Raw genomic sequence first — 18,756 nt, 5'->3', positions numbered from 1 at the left:
CACTGGCTTTATATAGATTTTTCGTTGTTTTTTTTTAAATATACATTATTGCAAATCCATCTCTGAATAAGGTAGCACTCTATTTTCGATCGTAACAACTCATTTTGAAGAAGAAATTAGGCCAATTCAAAAATTAGTAAATCTTTTTATGATGCATGTGAGCAGTTTTGAAAAAAAAAATGTATGCGATTGGGATTCATTTTGTGTTTTCAGTTGTTAGGCTCATAAAAATGGATTACTTACTAGACATTTGAAATTTCCTTTTCATTAATTGGAATGTTCATTATTTATAGATGCTTTCAAGCCTCGCATGATTAGGTCTCATTATGTGTAACATTCATAATATCATGTACTAAAAAATTTTATGGATTGTAACTTCTTATGGCTTCTCTCAACAGCCAACAGATACATATATTTTTACACAATGTTGCAAAAAAAAATTCTGTTGTACCAAAAGGAAATATAAAGTTAATCTGAAATATTGGTGTTTTCGGATAACATAGGACAATTTTTTTTTAAAATAAAAAATCTATAATTATTTTTCATTTTTGTCTATTTTATAATTCAATATTCTAACATTAACAAAGATAAAATAATCTAGATTAGAAATGGCAATCTCATTTATTATTATTTTTCCCTTTTAATGAAAAAAAATCCTCAAAGTCCCATTCCAGAGCGGACCCATATGTTGAGTTCCATCCAGAACGGTCAAAATTGAAGACTCCGTAGAGTTAGTTTCTTGTTGGTCTTCTCCTCTCGTAGCCACCACATATTTCTAAACAAGGTCATTTTATAGGATTTGAACTATGAATGAGATGCATGTGGCTCTACAAATAATTTCAATTTAACATATATATTCTAGATTCTTTCCTTTTCTTAAAAAAAATAAGATAATTTAGTTTCTATTAAATATATATATACGCCCCGGGGAGTTAATTAAAAAAAACTAAGTATTTGAGTTTTATTTTTTAAACCAAAAAAATTATTGTAGAAGATAATTATGTACAAACTTTCCATGTTATACTTATTTTAAAAAAAATTGATTGCACAATTTTCAAGGTATATTTAATAGAGATATATTAATAAAATAATTTAAAAAAATATTTTCAAATATAATATAAGCCTATATATTTCAGATAAACAAAAAAATGTGTTCTATATAATTGACGGAGGTAGGGAGTATAATAATTTAATAAAATTTAAGTATGGTACAGGTACACTGCGGGCATTCATTGTGTTAAAATTCCCATTGATCTCCAACTACCAAATATTCAAACCCCAGCTTGGAGAAACATAAAACTCATCCAGATCGAGGCGGGGCATGCCCACATACGTCCCCGTCTCTCTGGTTTAAGATAGTATTTAAGATTGTTTGAAAAAAAGTGTTTCTGACTTTTTTTTTTATAAAATTTTTACTTTATTCAAGTCATATTAATACCAACTAATCCTATGTTTAATTTAAAAATTGAAAATGGGTATAAATCTTCTGATCCGTTAATGATAGGATTCACATATGATTTTTAGTCTTAAATTTTTCATGGGATTATAAATCTTTACAATGTGAGAGAGTGAATTTTTTTTTAATCCATCAAACTAAACATATTATTATTTATCCATAACCACTCTATATCCTATCAAATTATTTTAATAAATATACTTTAATCTATCCTTGTTTAATCACATCATTTAAAGTAAACGCAGCCTTAAAAAACTATTTTAATGTTGTAACAAAAAAATCGTTGAATTAGATATAATATATTGTATTAGATTTAATAATTTGGCCTGTCGCTATCAATATTAACATATTAGGAGAATATTTGGAAAGGTAACAAATACTATATGTAACAATACTATGTTGAAATAAAAATTCACGAATCCATTTGGTGAGATTTATCTCTTATTTGAATCATTATTTTTTTACGTCAAAAATATTATTTTTTATTATAAATATGAATGTGATTGACATATTATGCATGAATAAAGTTATGTGAGATCGGCTCACAACAAACCAACTCATATATTGATATTATTTAAATCCATTTATTGGTTGTCAATATATCACAAATAAACATTTACGAGACCTTGTCACAAATAGACCTATATTCATATATTAATATTAATATCATTAAAATGCCTTTATTGGTAATCGTTATTACTCGATATAGTTATTGTTTAAAATTAAAGTACTACTGTTATCAAGTAGCTAGTTACTCTCTCCGTTTTATATATGTTGTTTTGTTTTAGTTTTCACACGAATTAAGAAAAATTTATTGGGAAATTAAATTTTATATAAACTTCCTATTTTATCCCTATTTAATGTATTAAAAAATGATTACACAATTTTTAAGGTGTAGTTAATAGGGATATATTAGTAAAGAAGTGTAAAAAAGTATTACTAAATATAGTATATGACTATATATTTAGTACAAACAAAAAAGGAAATGTGGACATTATAATTGGAACGGAAAAAACATTTAATAAGATTCTTACGCGCCCTTATACTTTTAAGAGGGTGGTTGGTTAATTGGGAAGGTAGTTGAGATTATTATTATTATTATTATTATTATTATTATTATTTTGAGTTTTTATTTACATTTAGTTTATAGCGAGTATCAAATTAATTTGTTAGTCAGCTACTAGGTTTAAATGATTACATTTCATTTAAAAAAAGGTTTAAATTATTTATATATACTTTCTATTTGGTATATTCTCGTTTTTTTAATGCTTTTTCAAGAATTGAACTTCTCATTAGTTTAGATGGTCTAAAAAAATTGTGTTAATTGTCTAATTAACTAATATCGTTTAAAGTAAAAAAAAATAATTACAAAATAATTTTTTGTATATTTATACAATGTAGAAAGAATCTTTCTATTAAACAAAATACTACATATTTTTTTTTCAAAAGCATATAGATATTATTACACTTTTGCTTTTTTTTTTAATTTTTTTTTGATTTTTTATTTAATTTGAATTTCAAATTGTAGTTTATTGCATCGGTATATTTTATGACTATGATATTAATCGTGCTTTATAATTTCAAAAACATCTTTTATTTAACATAGTTATATATATATATATGAGAACTTTTCAGCTGCCCAATAATATTTTTTCATCTCGTATCTGACCACTCTAATCCGATATCAGGTTTTATATATATATATATATAGTTATTTTATGGTGCCCAACATTATATGTCCATTTTATGCTCACCATATACAAGTCAACTCATCTATTATACCAGTCAACTCATCTATTGTACATGACGGGTATGAAGTGAACATATAGTATTGGACATCATAAAAAACTATCTATATATATGCATATATATATGTCTTGACTAGCTAAGCTTGGTGTTTGAATGAAAAATGGAGGATTCAGAAGTGGAGAGAGACGAACCTCTCACACCAGCTGGCCGCCTCTTCCTCCAGCCGTTGATGGATCAAGTCATCAACTGTGCCATCGCCACCGTCGATCCATTGGATATCGAAGCCATTAAAAATGAGATACGGAACTCTGTTATGCTCAAACACCCCCGCTTCAGCAGCCTCATGGTCAGAGATTCCGGCGGCCGCGAGCACTGGCGGCGGACGGAGGTGAACCTCGATCGCCACCTCGTCATCCGCCACCAACCGCTCTCCGATGACCCCGAAAGCGATGCGGTCAACGATTACATGGCGGATCTCTCTTATTCGTCGCCGCTGTCCATGGATAAACCCCTGTGGGAACTCCACTTCCTCATGGCGCACAGGACGGCGGTGTTCCGTGTGCACCACGCGCTCGGGGATGGGATTTCGCTCATGTCGATGTTGTTGTGTAGTTGTCGGAGCATCGAAGACCCGGAGAAACTCCCGGCGATCGCCGGAGTCGGAGCTTCGTCCTCGCCGAGAAGGCGGTGGGGGCTTCTGAGTTTGCTCAAGGTATTCTGGTATACTTTAATATATGTCTTCGAGTTCGGCTTAAGGACTCTGTGGCTGAAGGACAAGAAGACGGCCCTGAGCGGCGGCGCCGGGGTGGAGCTATGGCCGCGGAAGCTGGCGACGGCGTCGTTTAGTCTGGAGGACATGAAAACTGTCAAACGAGCTGTTGCTGACGCGGTAACTTATCTTGACCGTTGATTATTATTTAGTTTATTATTATTATTTTGGAATCTATGATATAAAATAATACTGAGTTAGTAGCATAGATTTATTCATTTATCATAATTAACGAGTCGTAGAAATTTTTTTATTTTTTATTTTTAATTAGTCATAGAAAATGTTGAGACAAGAAAAGGTTGGGATTTTACTTTTTGTGGGATCATTTAATAAAGTGCGAACCGGAGACTTGCTGTCTTTCTCTGGTTCGTCTTTCCCTGTGGCGGTCTACACTTTACGTTTAGTCCAAATTGCTAAATCTAGATTGTTTCTGCTGCCCTCCTAAACAGAGACAAATTGTATTATTTGATTTTATTCCCATGTATGTATTCAATTTTAATCTATATATCTATCTAATTTTGTTTTTCAATTTTCATTTTCTTGTGTTTTTTCCTGTATATTAATTCAGAGTAGGTTCTTGAATTCAACATGATGAAATGGCCTACTTATATATGTGCAGACGATCAATGATGTTCTTTTCGGGGTAATAACGTGTGGGTTTTCAAAATACTTGGACATCAAATCACCAAAAGGTATTACAGAGATCATTCACACCCTTTTTTTTTCAGTTTAGGAAACCGCTAGTTTTCATTTACATAAATAAATATATATCTACATTTGAATTTTTTTTTGGGTTTTTAGTTTCGATCATCCCTAACACGAATTCTTGGCTCCGGGTTAACTAGCTATGCGAGAGGGACACCAAATCACAGGAGTTTCCATGGTGAATTTAAGACCAAATTCAGGATTGCAGGTGCTCTATATACATTACCTTTTTTTTCAATCCCTCTCCACATATAGAGCATGCAAGATATGAATTTTTCTTCAACTTATAAGCGACATTATTCATCAGGATTTATCGAAATTGATGGAAGCTAAGTCTAGAACTCGATGGGGTAACAAATTCGGCATGCTTCTGTTACCAGTTTACTATCATGGAGATTGTTCGGATCCTCTCCAGTTTGTGAAGAGAGCCAAAGCAATGATTGACAAGAAAAAGCTATCCCTCGAAGCCCCTTGCTCGTACAAAATCGGGGACATCATCATGTCTATTTTTGGAGCAAAGGTTTGAATATCTGATCATTCAATTGTCTAGACCAATTAAACCCAGAATTTTACAGCCTAGCTTGCTTTGATTTCTCCTCGCTTACATGTTCTTTAAAAATATAAAAAGGCTTCTCTGTAGCTTTTTTTGTTTACATGACCACTAAAGCTAGCTAGATCATATATATATATATTCAACATTTTCTTAATTTTATACATATATTGTCTTCCTCATAAAACATACTACTTATTGTATTTCTTGGTGGGTTTCAGCTGGCCAGCATCCTCAATTATCGGATCGTTTGTAACACAACATTTACATTGTCGAACTTAGTTGGGCCGAGTGAGAAGATTTCCATCGTCAACAACCCTGTAAAGTACTTAAGGGTGACTTCAAGCAGCCTGTCTCATGTAAAACTTTGCTTATTCCTGCATCCCTTTCCAAATGTAGACGCGAAAATAGTTTTCAACACTCGTCTTGATCATCGTGTACGTGTTTATTGCAGGCCGTAACCATGCACATGATCAGTTACGGAGGCACGGCTGATATGCAAATCCTGGTGGCCAAAGATGTGATACCTGAACCTAAGGTTCTGGCCAGGTGTTTCGAAGATGCCTTGGTGGAAATGAAAGAAGCTGCTGTCAAAACTTGACGCCAACTGTTTCCACGCAGCAAACATTTATTCGTAATTCGGAGCTTCAATGTCACGTACGACGTGTGATCAGATCTACACGAGAGAAGAGAACACATCGTACGTTTTGCTCTTAACACGAGATACATAACAATATTATTCTTTCCGAAAGGTGATATGTGAATTAAGGAAATTTGAACAATAAATACCATTCTATATCGGGTAAATTACACCCCATGTACACGTGGATCCCACTTAATGTTCACATCAAAACGAACATGTTTGAGTCGATATTATTAATTTACCATATATAGATTGAATATTAATGTAATAACATCTTTCAAATTGTTGGCCATCGTCTATTTCTTCATATATTAGAGACGTACGGGTGAGGCAAGGGCACGTGCATGATATTTCATATGTTTTTTTTCCCTTTTGAGTGAAATATTATTTTTTTTTAAGTATAAATTGCATCGAATATCGAAATTACATCATAACACTAAAAAGTAAAATTTGTCCGCACAATCGATGGGACTTGAGCATGGACTCGAGACGTGCTTGTCTCGAGCTAAGAAAGTACTTAAATCTACCTAAATAAATTAAAAATCTATTCGCAGTCAGCGTGAATCGAACCTGAGACCTCGTAGTCTCAGTGAAATATTACTCTTGTTATGTCATCTTCACACTAAATACCTAATTAACATGCCTGGATTCAAGGTGTTTGTCCCTCAATTATGGCGCGCCAACACACTGTTAATCGAAAATAAAGACATGTTTTCGAAATCCACGTTATCATGTAATATATTTTTGAGATCGTCTCATGAAAAACATAATCTTTTATAAATTTAATTATCGTGAAACAAAGCTGAACCATTATGTCTTAAATTTAATAAAAATAATTTATCATATGTAAACAATTATTTGATTATCATTTTGAAGGCGAATATCAGATTAATTGATATATGAAATATCAATTATTCCATCAACATATATTTTTTATAGATAGACTAACCCATTACAGGTTATTGGACATAATTGAACTCCATGTGTGTTCCTTCATTGAAATCTGCGTGCGGCTAACAATAAAGTTTATAATATTTTAAATCTCGAAATTACACCTAAATTTTATTATGATATTTTTTTTTGAGAAGGAGGTGATTATTGTAACAATTGAGTCGTTCAAGGAATGAGATTTTGTCTCGTACCAATATCTTGATGTCAGATAAGTTACATCTCATTAAAAAGTTTATTAAATTATTTTACAGTAAAAGTATAAGGTTTGCACACACTTGGCTCTATTTTTTAGGACATTGAGGTATGTCTTGTATTTGATTTAAAATGATAATTGAGGTGAGAACAATTCTTTCTTTCTTTTTCTTTTTCTTTTTTTTTTTTTTATATGAACCTACAAAGGTACTTGCCGAAATATGAAATTTTATATTTACGATATAGGAAACCAACGTTTCAAAATTTAGGAGCTCTCGAATTTTAAGTGTTCCAATATTAAATTGTTACCAATCTACATATTATATGCCATAGAGGTGACTACGTCAATTTCTCATATTTTTTAACGCAAAAAATTATGTGAGATGGTTGGATCAATTTTATGAGATAAATATTTAATTTAGGGCACTCATGAAAAAATATTATTTTTTACACACAAAAACTCTCATGAGACTCTCATGATTATTAATCAATTGTTGAGACGGATCTCTTAATTTGATCATTCATGAAAAAATATTATTTTCTATGTCAAAAATATTACTTTTTATTTTAAATATAAAAAATATTAACTCATCTCACGAATAAAAGGCTCGTGTAACCATTTCATAAAAAATTTACTTTATTCTTTATTATTAATTTTGTTTTACCTCTTTAAGTCACACTCTTTAAATTAATCAAAATAATAATATTAATTTTATCTTTAGATATTTATTATATGAATTTACCAAGGACATGATGCTTTGATAAGATAGTATTTGTGTGTGTATATATATACACTCAGCTAATTAAATATTGAGATAATCACATATAAATACTCTCGTAAGTTCGGTTAATTTCCCTAAACATGCTTTGTATCTCCCCAAGAACTCAATCCACGTACGTAATTAGTTCTCTAACAGCATATATAATCAAATACGATTATGCACAGTGACATATTTAGAATCTAATTTCAAATGTATTTCGAAAATTTCTACATTTAAAAAATATATTATATACATAAATCACTTGTTTATTATAATGCAAATCAAACCACAAACTGCTAATTATATATGTTCTCCAATAATTAATCCCACCAACCTGCAATTGTTGAAGCAACAATTTTACTTTAATTATATATATTTATATAATTTGACTGTCGGTGGCATCAGACACATTCCTTCCACGATATGCTTATTTAAAATGGCGAAAAGATTGGTTACACGTATTTCATTAGTATTTTACAAATTGAATATTATTTATTTGTAAATTTAATTACAATACAAACTTTATTCAGCTTAAAGTTGAGGTCGGAGGTTCCATCCACTCCACCAAATTTTAAGTATTTAATTGTAGAGCGATTGTTTTATTCTGTTATTTTTTAAAGAATTTTCCGTGCAATAAAAATATGTAAATTATATACGTTTGTTAAGTAATTTGGTGGAGCACAATTATTGCAAAAACTTATCAATGAAATAGCTATTATATACTTGTAAAGAAATTATAGTATGTAAAATTTACTCAAACATTAATGTCTATTTTCATATGATGTTCAGTAAATTTTTTTCTTTAAACTAATCAAATCAGTGAAACAGAATACGTTAGTAAAATGAATTAAAAAGCTCACAACACGACAATTAATATCCTTTAAAATTTATGCTCTTTAATTATTGTCCGATTATGCTAAGTATTATAGTTTACAAAAATGATTATCATTATATCTGTAGTCGGCCCAAATAATATAAAATCTCACTATTACAAGAGGTAAAGTAAAGGACAGCCAAAAAAACTAGCTACAAAGTTTAAGCTGTAATAAAGAAAGGGAAAATAAATTATTGCTTTATTTGAAGGTTGATTTAGTCAAAAATATAATTAAAAAATTAAATTTATTGTTTTTATAGTGTATTATTATTTTATAATAATCCTATTAAAGAAGCGTGGAACATTTATATTTAATGTGAAATGTGATTAGAATTATAGGACAGACCTGAATCAACTCTCTCCCTTCCTCCATGAAAACCACCGCCAAATTCATCCTCCTACACCCCGCCGTCCCCAAATCCGGCGCCGGGGGATGGCAATCGCCGCCGTACCACCGCACTTGGCTCGTAATTTTCGTGCTTTTCTTCTTGTTTTTCGCTTTCACCCTCATCACAACCAAGGACGCCGTCGCAGCCGACGAAACCACGGCCAATGCCGCCGCTAAATCCAAGCCTCAGCTATCCAGATCCGTCTTCGACGCACTACTCCAGTACGCCTCCGACAATGTCACAAGCGCCGGCCGCATGTCCTCATCCGAGCTGAAATCCGTCGCCTCCGTGCTCCGCGACTGCGCCGCCCCGTGTAACTTCCTCGTCTTCGGTATCACCCACGAAACTCTCCTCTGGAACTCACTCAACCACGACGGCCGCACGGTTTTCATCGACGAGAGCTCGTACCTCGTTTCGAAGCTCGAGGAGAAACACCCCGGGATCGAAGCGTACGACGTGCAATTCACCACGAAGGTGAGCGAGTTGAGTGAGTTACTGGAGCATTACAAATCGCAGGCGAGAAACGAGTGTCGCCCGGTTCAAAATCTGCTCTTCTCAGAGTGCAGATTGGCGTTGAACGACCTGCCGAACCACATATACGACGTCGCATGGGACGTGATTCTGATAGACGGTCCTCGAGGGTATTTCTCGGAAGCTCCGGGGAGGATGGCGGCTATATTCACCGCCGGAGTTCTGGCGAGGAGCAAGAAGGGTGGCTCCGCCGCGACGCACGTGTTTGTACATGAAATCGATCGAGAAGCGGAGAGAGTTTGCAGCGAAGAATTTCTGTGCGCAGAGAATTTGGTAGAGAAGAAGGATTCGTTAGCGGATTTCGCGGTGGGGAAGATGGATTCGAAGGGATTCCATTTCTGCTCCAATTTCGATTCTCTGTCTTCATCCAAGTCAACTTCGTCACGTTGATCAGATGGACAACAACAAACACCCACTGGTATTTCTTTTTTTTTGAAATGGCCTGTATTTTTTATTTACTTTGGTTATAAAATTTGTAAATTAAATATTTTGTAGTTAAATTATATTTTTAGGAATAAAGATGAATGATGAGTTAATATTGTAAAATTAATAATATTATAGGTCATATCCTTCTCAATGTCCTCAACTTTTTTTAAAAAAAAAAAAAAAAATGTCAACTACCTTAAAAGATATTATTGTTACGTTTTACTCGAGTTTCATGATAATTCCATATTATACATTGTTCTGTTTTCATATGTCTATTCATCTTATTTTTCTCATGTTATTTATCAATTATTGTCTTATTTCATAAATCAAAGCGTGTTTTAAGTTTTAACCGTTTGACTCACGAAATGAATGCTAATTCTCGCACCGAATGAAATAAGGACCATGTTTCCTACCAAATGATTTTAACATTAGAGGTTATATTATATTGTATAAATTAAATTTTTTGACGTTTTTCTTTAACCAAAACTTTGCCTTCAGTGTATATATATATATATATACCTACCTACCATAACGCACACTCTCTCCCCATTGTCACAACGCACGATTGACGCTCGAAAGTCGTAACTTGACTTTAATTTAATTAAGGATCTTCTTTAATTCATCCGACCAAATTAATGGTTTAGGGATTATCATAATTAAATAATAAGCAACAATCAAGTCTGAATAACGAAATCGTGGACAGTGTCGGTGAGGAGACAAAATCCAAAAAATGAATGGACAGGAGTGCATGGTGACAGGGTTTTTATTCTGAATCGCTCGGGCGTGCCCAAGGCACACGCGAACCATGTCACATCGCTTTGCGCCGACGTAACAATATTACATCATTTTTTCGACTTGACTCTTCCAATGCTACTCAAAATATTAATCGACAAAGAAATTATATAGGTTTTTTCGCTTTGTCCATTACATTATATCAGTTAAAAATGATATAACCTCTTAAATAGTGATTGAATCACAAAGATAGGGTCGAACTATCTCGACTTTGCATTGCCATTTCATCCCATTTTATTTCATTCACTAATTACTGTACCTTTGATGTATATATGCACACGACACTCAAGGCAGCTTAACGTTGGCACTTTCAATGGCATCAGTACACAATATTTATTATATTATATTATTAGAAAACTATATTTTAATATATTAGTTTTTTAATGAAGTAGGAGCAAGTAGCTAGATTACAAAACATGTAATAATTATTGCTTGTTTAATTAGGTAATTAGGTGAAACACCTAATTAAACATGCAATCATTTCCCCTCCATAAGGACCAAAACTTTCGGAATTTTTCTTTCATTCATCTTATTCATATTTATTATAAAGTATAATCGGGACGAGGGGACGTAGATAATTACGATTTCAAAATGAAGATGTATTTAATTGTGTCCCAAGAAATTAAATTAGCATTAATTAATATCCCTACAAAACGCGTGATCCAGCCAGCACCAACTCTAACCAAATCCCAACAGCTTAATTATGTTCAGTTATTATGAAATAGGAAACCTTTTTTCAAAATCAAATAAAATTTCAAATTAATTAAATTAAATTAAAGCAAAACCTTCCATAACGGCACGAGCCATAATAGGTAACGATAACGCTCCACTCGTTTTCAAAATCTCTCCCCCAATCAAATCCCGACACGTGTTTACCCAGCTGTTTCCCTAACCGCCTACGTGTTTTAACCGGTCACTGTTACGCTCCTCTCTCCCCCCCCGCTTGGTATATATACATACAGCATTTGTCTGTATGTATCTATGCTTGCAAGTATTTGGTTTTAGGATTACCTGTTTTCATGGCGGCGGAATCAGTCGTGGATGGAGGTGGCGATGGGGTTAAGGGGCCGTGGAGTCCGGAGGAGGATCAGCTGCTGCGGAAACTAGTGAAGTTGTATGGACCGAAGAATTGGTCGTTGATAAGCCGGTCGATTACGGGGAGATCGGGAAAGTCTTGCCGTTTGCGGTGGTGCAACCAGCTGTCTCCGGAGGTGGAGCACCGGCCGTTCACTGTGGAGGAGGATGAGATCATTCTGAAGGCGCACGCTAATTTTGGGAACAAGTGGGCGATGATAGCCAAGCTTATCAATGGACGTACGGATAACGCTATAAAAAACCACTGGAACTCGAAGCTGAAGCGGAAGGCTCCGGTATCCGGCGGAGGAGGAGGTGGTGATCGGCCGGGGAAGTTTCCGAGACGAGCGGACGTGGAAGACGTTTCCATGGCGTTGAGAATGAGTCCGGAGAGGTTGAGTCCCGATTCGGAAATCAGCGACACCTATAATTTTATGGATTTCATTTTTCCGGTGACTTCGGCGGCGCCGATGGAATCGTCTCCGGCTGTGGTGGATGATAACGATTCTTCATTGACTGCGTTAACTCTGTGCTTGCCAGGGATTAAGACCGATTCCGCCACGAAGGAGATTCAGCACAGGAAGTGTTTAACAAGTCCGCCGTGTGACGGCGGAGATACGTCTAGGCCGACGGCGGTGGGGGCAAAGGTGGAAGAGAAGAGAGGAACGTCGTCGTTTGATCCGGAGACACTTGCCGTTATACAAGAGATAATCAAGGAGGAAGTGAGAAATTACCTTTCAGGGCTTAAAGATTAATGGAGTTGAGACTGTGTACAGTTGCAGGAAATCGGTATTTTAATTTATTTTTTAAAATTGCTTTTAAAGAGATGTGTTTGGATCAATCTACGAAAAAGTTTCTAAATTTGTGATTTTAACCTTCTGTCATAATATTATTAAGAAATTTTAAGAATTTGAAATGAACCTCCTAAAAATTTGGAGATTCATTTTAACGATTTTTTGAATTCGTGGATTTATAATTGTCCAAATTCATTTTTAGTTATTTAACCTTAACTGATAACATTGAATTTCAAAGTCTTCATCGTTTGAAATTTATTTCTTCCAATCTCTTTCTCAAATCAAAAATTTATCTCCCATGTATCTGAATTAAATAGTTTGAAATGATTAATTTTAAATTCATTTAATGTAGTTAATGTAGATGCTGAGTAATAAATGTACGAGAATTTCAAATACATGAATCTCATAGATAGATATATTGTATCATTAAGATGTATTAATGTGAGTGACATCTATAATTTTTATTACGCTAGCTTGGTTGGATGTATTATTTATAGTCATAACAGCCATGTGTCTCCGTCGTTAGATAAACGTTTTTCAATTTTAAAAAATAAGGGATTATTATGAAATAATTGTTAGAAAATGATTTGACCAAGTGAAAATCATGTGTTCTATGCATTCTTAACATATGGTACGAGGACACATTGACATTTCATGTCCCACAAATATTTATTATAGCCTGTCAGAATTTGGGGCTACTATTGAATCTTTAGAAACAACAGGATGATTTTATTTCCGCAAACTAATGCTACATAGTATCTGGATGGAAAAACAAATGCTAGTCTAACAAAAACATCATACAACTCACTTAAAATCAAACATTTTGATAGTCAATTGCTCTATCATTAAACTGATTGGCAATGATTTGTAATGAATGGTTTCTATTTTACTTTTTATGTGTACCGATGGAGCATCACCTGTTGTTGATCAACAAGTCCCAACTTCTCTGCATATGAGGCGGCAAAGGAGCATCAATCTTAATACTGTCAACTCCTTCGGCATCAAAACCCGAGATCGTGTTGCCATTTTCCAAAACCAGAGAGATATTCGGTAAAACCATCTCCTTGCAATGAAGATGAAGAGGCAGTGTCTTATTTGATAAGGTTCCCTTCTCCAATACGAGGTTAAAAGGAACATGTGTTTGCTCGGAGATGTTTTCATCCCACCGGCAATCTGAAGTAGAAGCAAGAATACGCTTCAATTTTTTATGCGCTTGCCACCCGTACTTGTAATCTCCAACAATTGGTGTTCCCAATACTTCAGCACAATGAACTCGAAGCTGTTTACAGAAGAGCAAGTCAAGTCAGGGAGAACAAAATAAAAAAATTTAGCTGTAAAAGAACCACCATTGTCCAAACCTGATGTTTTCTTCCAGTATGGGGGTACAACTCTAACCATGTGTAGCCTGCAAAGTTTGCAACCACATTAAGAAATGGTTATTTAACACTCACTGAATTAATCCCATGGTGATGACGCACATTGTGTTGAAAACATTATGGATTCAATACCATGAATCTCCGAATTCAATCCTTTTCTTCTGTCTTAATTTATTTAGGGTTGTCTCTTCTATTTTACCCCCATAGCCCAACAAATAGATGAGGATCTTTGCAAATAACTAAAGCACAGCAGTTCGTTCGGCATTCTATTCGACTGAATCTAAAAAAAAATTGGGGATTTTATCCCCGAGTATAACTCAGCATGTCAGACGCAAAACTAGTGCACATTTCAACACCCATCGAGTGAATAGAGAAGCAAAATCAAACAATCAATAGAAACTCACCTGAGGATGAAGATGTTACCACTTGATATTCTGTCACAGCATGTTGTGCTGACAATGTATGGGTGTTGTCAATCACCGTAATTCTCTCAGATCTGCCATTGTCCACCACAACCTGAGTATCGTGAGAAAACAAGAGACAACAAGTCTGAACCGTGGTACGGGACATAGCAAAACTGAAACATAAAAAATTACATACATCAATGAGCCGTGGAAACAACACAAATGCACAATACAGTGGATCAGTAGAATTTGTTCCTGTCTTATTGTTTTGTTTCTTGTATTCATTTTATGAGATGGGTTTTGGGGGTGAAAGTTTACAGAGAAAATACACCTTCCCCAATGGAGTTGAAATTAGCCCCTCTCGGCGTCGAGGAGATCCAATAACAAGGGCACAATACTTCTTCTGCAAGGTTCTTTCATGGTTAACTACCTTAAAGAAAAGAAAAAGTATATTAGGTACCGAGCTTAAACTCGAGAAAAAGGCTGCAATTTGACAATCATGGAAAGAATAACTAAATTACGTGCATCACTGGATGCCCCAAAAGTTTCCTCCCGGAAGATTGAATGCAGAACGCGAGCACTCAATTTTGTCCTTCCCATCACTAATATGCCACTGCAGTCTCTATCGAGTCTGTGCACCTAAAAGAACAAACTTATCCACAACAATATAGACAAAAACAAGCGTTCAATGTAAGACTTTAAGCACGATTTTTATAAAAGAGAGATACAAAGGAAATGATTAAACTTTCTCTTACTAGGAAGAGGGCGAGGCGATTAAGTCATTCGCTCACAAGTAATAATGAAAAGTCTTTTGGTTCAGGCCAACATACAAATTACTATCGTACCCTACATACCAATAGCTGATTTGAAAATACAAATAAGTACACATAATAGAGTAGCTCTGAAATATCACCAAAACTCCGCCTATACATTAATGTGTACAAAGTTGAGAAATGAGATCATTGCATCATCTGCAGTGCTTCTTGTCCATACCAAAAGTATGCTCGAAAGAACAAAACAATAGCCTATGTTTAAGATATAAGAGTTGAGAGTTCATTGTGAAACAAACTTCACAGTATAACTCCACATGCATGGTATGCAAAAGAACAATTTTTCTACTAGTCCCATTAAAAGCAGGCAAGAAGATTAATCCATACCAAAACAAAATATAAAATCTAACCAGGCGAGGAGACTCTTCATAGTCATATCTCAAGTACTTGGAAGCCAATACATCTAAACTTCGGTTTATCCCAAGGCCACTCTGAATAGAGCCATATACATTGTCAACAAAGCCTCAACTAATGCAATCACAAACAACAGCAAGCATCTAAAGTCTGCTACCTGCACGGGCATTCCTGGTGGTTTATTAAGGACTATTATAGCACGATCCTGAAGAAAAAAGAGAGTGCGTGAGGGAAGAAAGAAGGAAAGTAGTAACACGGAGTAACACGACGTGAAATATATATAACCCAAGCTAAAGAGTATATACCCATTAAGTATATTTCGATACATAAATTCATACCTTATACAACTCAAGACCACGTACAGATTTTGAATCTTCCTCATCGTAAGAGCTCTGTTTTTCTTCTATCCTTGTAGGATATTCTCCATCAACAGATTTAGGAAGAAATATTCTATCACCAATGCCCATAAACTCTTTAGCTCCTATCTTTAGAAACCATAAAATAATAATATGACAACACAGCAGCGATTGATGATATTCCACACGTACTAGTCAACTTTATTGTGATATATATAATCATACAATTTAATTTTAGTTCAAATTTATATCATGTAACTGAATCACAATTTTAAAACACTGGCAATAGTATAAATGTGAATCTTGGTATTATCTGTAATTTGTCAGTGAAGCCTAGAAGTAATAAAGATTACCCTTTTAGGCCGGTTTGTTTCAACTTTATCATTAGAAGATTCTCTCCGAACCTGAAGTAAAGTACAAGGAATTACGATTTAAGAAAGAATCATTCATGAAATGGTTGTAAGATTGAACAAGCATACAAATATTGAAAGAAGAACCTGTCTCAAGCGAAAGAGCTTATGAACAAGAGACCTCGGTAGATGCGGGCAGCACACGAGGATCCACTTGAGCGCCGTCGTGGTGGGGGAGGCGGCAGATTCCTTTTTGCGGGAGATTAGTTTTCCGATATCAGAACCATCGGCGAAGGGGGTGAACGGGGGAAGAATTAGCCATTTGCTATCACTCTCTTCTCTGGAATTTTCACCATTCGCAGCGACAGCGGTGTGATTGAAGTATTGATGCTGACAAGTTACCGCCCCTAACGTTCCTCTCAAGCCAGCCGCGGCGGAGTTCAGCCTCAGGCGACGGAAGATTACGCGCCCCGCCACCATTTAGGGTTTAAGAATCGGGTTTGAACTAGTCGTGAAAGAAGAAAGAAACAGCAGCTGACACATTTAACTTCGAGGCAGCTCAACTTAAAACAGTTTTGTTTAAGGCTCCGTTTGATTTCAAAAGCTAGACAAAAAAAGTACTTTTTTTAAGTGTTTTTTAGTTAATAAGGTATTTGTTTGACAAAAAAGTGTTTATTTTTTAAGTTAAAATTAGAGCTTTTTCAAAAGCTAAAAATTGCAGCTTTTAAAAGCATTTATTTTAAAAAATCTCTACAAAATTCGGGCTCTAATAAGAAAAGCATATTTAAAAAAAAAAAATTGGATTTTTGAATTTTTATTTTTAATTCTGCTTTTATGTAAATATAAAATTTTTAAAAAAATTCAATATTAATCTAAATTTCAAAAATATTTTTATATTTTTAATAAAAAAAAATTTAAAAAGCTTGACATATTTAACATGTTTTAAAGTTTTTTTTATTAAAAATATAAAAACATTTTTGAAAAATAAAAGGTTCGTTTAGACTTTAATTTATTTTTTTGATGTTTTGTAAGGGAAAAAAAACTAAGTGTTTAGACAAGATTTTTGCAAAATATTTTTTAAAGTATTATTTTTAAAAAAAAAAGTATTTTTCAACTATAGCTTCTAGAGAAAAATTGATATATATTTTTATAAAATATTTTTAGAACTAAAAGAAAAGATGGAAAACAACACGAGTTATTTGCTAATTGTAAAAATGTTTTATAGAATAATTGTCTGAGTATTTATTTTAAGGACAATTTTCAAAATATTTTATTAAAAAAATTAAAAACACATTTTATAAAAACGTTTCATAATTACTTGTTTAAATGGAGCAAAACATTCTTCAATAATGTTTCTATCTAATATTATATTTTAGCTATGTTAAATGAGAGGGCCGGTATTTTGCTACAAAAATGTTGAACATGATTTGAAGATCAAAAATAGAAATTCTAATAACTTCTTCATTAATTCACGTGCCACACTTTTCATGTTTTGAATGTTAATTAATTTCTTCGATGCTATCATTCATGCACTGAATTTTACATTTTAGGCAATGTCCGAAAGGGTAACATCGAAACACCCATGAATGTTAGATTATATTTGAAGGACTTTCCTAGCTTGGTTTTCTACATTTTTCTTCTGATTAAAACATCCACAAGTATAAAATTGAGGAGAACGCGCATTATTATAATCACTTCAAAGATAAAAAGTTGCAATATCTTTCTTTATTCTTACAATTAAAATCACGTAAGCAGTTTATTATTAATTTATAGAGGAAGTGATATATATTGTATGATTAATTTAACGATCAATTGTATTCAGCTTTGTAATCACTCCAGAGCTCATCCACGGTGTTTCCGAGCAAGTCCACGAAGAAATTAACGTTGTAACCAATTCTCATCTTCTTGTTGAGCTCTGCCACAAACCCATCACTCAGACCATTGCAATAATCCAGGAACCGGAGTAGCCTTGGATGTACCTGTGATTAAGTCAACACTACGTTTTGTCATTTCATTTCAAATAATAGATCAGGAAATTTAATCTACTCTGTTTTTTTTTTTAAGTTGTTCAATAAAATAAAAATAGATATACGTATACCTGGCGCTGACGTGGATTTTGTTATTGCTTGTGTAGGCGACCCATTCCATGTCATCGATGGACAAGCTCACTTTGGCCACGTCTTTCCGGTCTGATGGGTCGTTCTCTTGGAATGTTCCCAAAATGAAATTCGTGGAGTCGGTCATAGTCTGTAGACTGTACTGAGCACCGATGTCCGTGTTGAATCGAACTCCGCCAGGCGTGTCGCGGGCAGTGTTAGTGGCCGAGTATACAATGGCCATGCATCCTTGCATGGCTGATAGAATGGCCAAAGTAGAAATTATCAAAGCTATGTTGGCCATTGTGTTAAGCTTATTTTTGTCTTTTGTTAT

At 34.0% G+C, this 18,756-nt stretch overlaps 5 protein-coding genes across 5 annotated transcripts; 3 read left to right on the top strand and 2 right to left on the bottom strand.

Moving 5' to 3' along the window:
• The first annotated feature begins 3,337 nt into the window (after nt 1-3,337).
• Nucleotides 3,338-6,164, top strand: LOC140888070 (wax ester synthase/diacylglycerol acyltransferase 11-like). The gene is made up of 6 exons (XM_073295745.1): nt 3,338-4,094; nt 4,594-4,666; nt 4,820-4,887; nt 4,987-5,199; nt 5,451-5,588; nt 5,684-6,164. Exons 1-6 carry the CDS (start codon nt 3,366-3,368, stop codon nt 5,828-5,830), a joined length of 1,368 nt encoding a protein of 455 aa, XP_073151846.1. The 5' UTR covers nt 3,338-3,365; the 3' UTR covers nt 5,831-6,164.
• Nucleotides 6,165-8,871: 2,707 nt separating this feature from the next.
• On the top strand, nt 8,872-10,243 carry LOC140893311 (protein IRREGULAR XYLEM 15-like). Its single transcript, XM_073302368.1, has one exon. It carries the CDS (start codon nt 9,022-9,024, stop codon nt 9,958-9,960), a length of 939 nt encoding a protein of 312 aa, XP_073158469.1. The 5' UTR covers nt 8,872-9,021; the 3' UTR covers nt 9,961-10,243.
• Nucleotides 10,244-11,749: 1,506 nt separating this feature from the next.
• LOC140893312 (transcription factor MYB73-like) lies at nt 11,750-12,617 on the top strand. The gene has a single exon (XM_073302370.1). It carries the CDS (start codon nt 11,808-11,810, stop codon nt 12,615-12,617), a length of 810 nt encoding a protein of 269 aa, XP_073158471.1. The 5' UTR covers nt 11,750-11,807.
• Nucleotides 12,618-13,569: 952 nt separating this feature from the next.
• Nucleotides 13,570-16,859, bottom strand: LOC140893310 (RNA pseudouridine synthase 4, mitochondrial). Its single transcript, XM_073302367.1, has 10 exons — nt 16,474-16,859; nt 16,330-16,380; nt 15,959-16,105; nt 15,778-15,825; nt 15,617-15,697; nt 14,958-15,075; nt 14,768-14,862; nt 14,437-14,548; nt 14,015-14,061; nt 13,570-13,935 (listed from the first exon to the last, which is right to left on the bottom strand). Exons 1-10 carry the CDS (start codon nt 16,804-16,806, stop codon nt 13,570-13,572), a joined length of 1,398 nt encoding a protein of 465 aa, XP_073158468.1. The 5' UTR covers nt 16,807-16,859.
• A 1,275-nt stretch (nt 16,860-18,134) lies between these two features.
• Nucleotides 18,135-18,726, bottom strand: LOC140888571 (uncharacterized). The gene is made up of 2 exons (XM_073296260.1): nt 18,496-18,726; nt 18,135-18,305 (listed from the first exon to the last, which is right to left on the bottom strand). The coding sequence occupies exons 1-2, from the start codon at nt 18,724-18,726 to the stop codon at nt 18,135-18,137; spliced, it is 402 nt and encodes a 133-aa protein (XP_073152361.1).
• Nucleotides 18,727-18,756: the final 30 nt, after the last annotated feature.

This window comes from Henckelia pumila, chromosome 3 (assembly GCF_033568475.1).
Source record: "Henckelia pumila isolate YLH828 chromosome 3, ASM3356847v2, whole genome shotgun sequence".
Lineage (NCBI taxonomy): Eukaryota > Viridiplantae > Streptophyta > Magnoliopsida > Lamiales > Gesneriaceae > Henckelia > Henckelia pumila.
The sequence above is the reverse complement of the archived record's forward strand: the minus strand, read 5'-3'. Positions and strand labels throughout refer to the sequence as shown.

Excerpts from the sequence above, each read along its gene's own strand:
- LOC140893311 (XM_073302368.1), top strand. The coding sequence starts at position 9,022 with ATGAAAACCACCGCCAAATTCATCCTCCTACACCCCGCCGTCCCCAAA.
- LOC140888070 (XM_073295745.1), top strand. The coding sequence starts at position 3,366 with ATGGAGGATTCAGAAGTGGAGAGAGACGAACCTCTCACACCAGCTGGC. Across the intron at positions 4,667-4,819 it reads GGACATCAAATCACCAAAAG|CTATGCGAGAGGGACACCAA; the intron begins GTATTACAGAGA and ends CGGGTTAACTAG. Across the intron at positions 4,888-4,986 it reads GACCAAATTCAGGATTGCAG|GATTTATCGAAATTGATGGA; the intron begins GTGCTCTATATA and ends ATTATTCATCAG.
- LOC140893312 (XM_073302370.1), top strand. The coding sequence starts at position 11,808 with ATGGCGGCGGAATCAGTCGTGGATGGAGGTGGCGATGGGGTTAAGGGG.
- LOC140893310 (XM_073302367.1), bottom strand. The coding sequence starts at position 16,806 with ATGGTGGCGGGGCGCGTAATCTTCCGTCGCCTGAGGCTGAACTCCGCC. Across the intron at positions 14,549-14,767 it reads TTTCAACTCCATTGGGGAAG|GTTGTGGTGGACAATGGCAG; the intron begins GTGTATTTTCTC and ends CACGATACTCAG. Across the intron at positions 13,936-14,014 it reads ATACTGGAAGAAAACATCAG|CTTCGAGTTCATTGTGCTGA; the intron begins GTTTGGACAATG and ends TTCTGTAAACAG.
- LOC140888571 (XM_073296260.1), bottom strand. The coding sequence starts at position 18,726 with ATGGCCAACATAGCTTTGATAATTTCTACTTTGGCCATTCTATCAGCC. Across the intron at positions 18,306-18,495 it reads ACCGGAAAGACGTGGCCAAA|GTACATCCAAGGCTACTCCG; the intron begins GTGAGCTTGTCC and ends ACTTAATCACAG.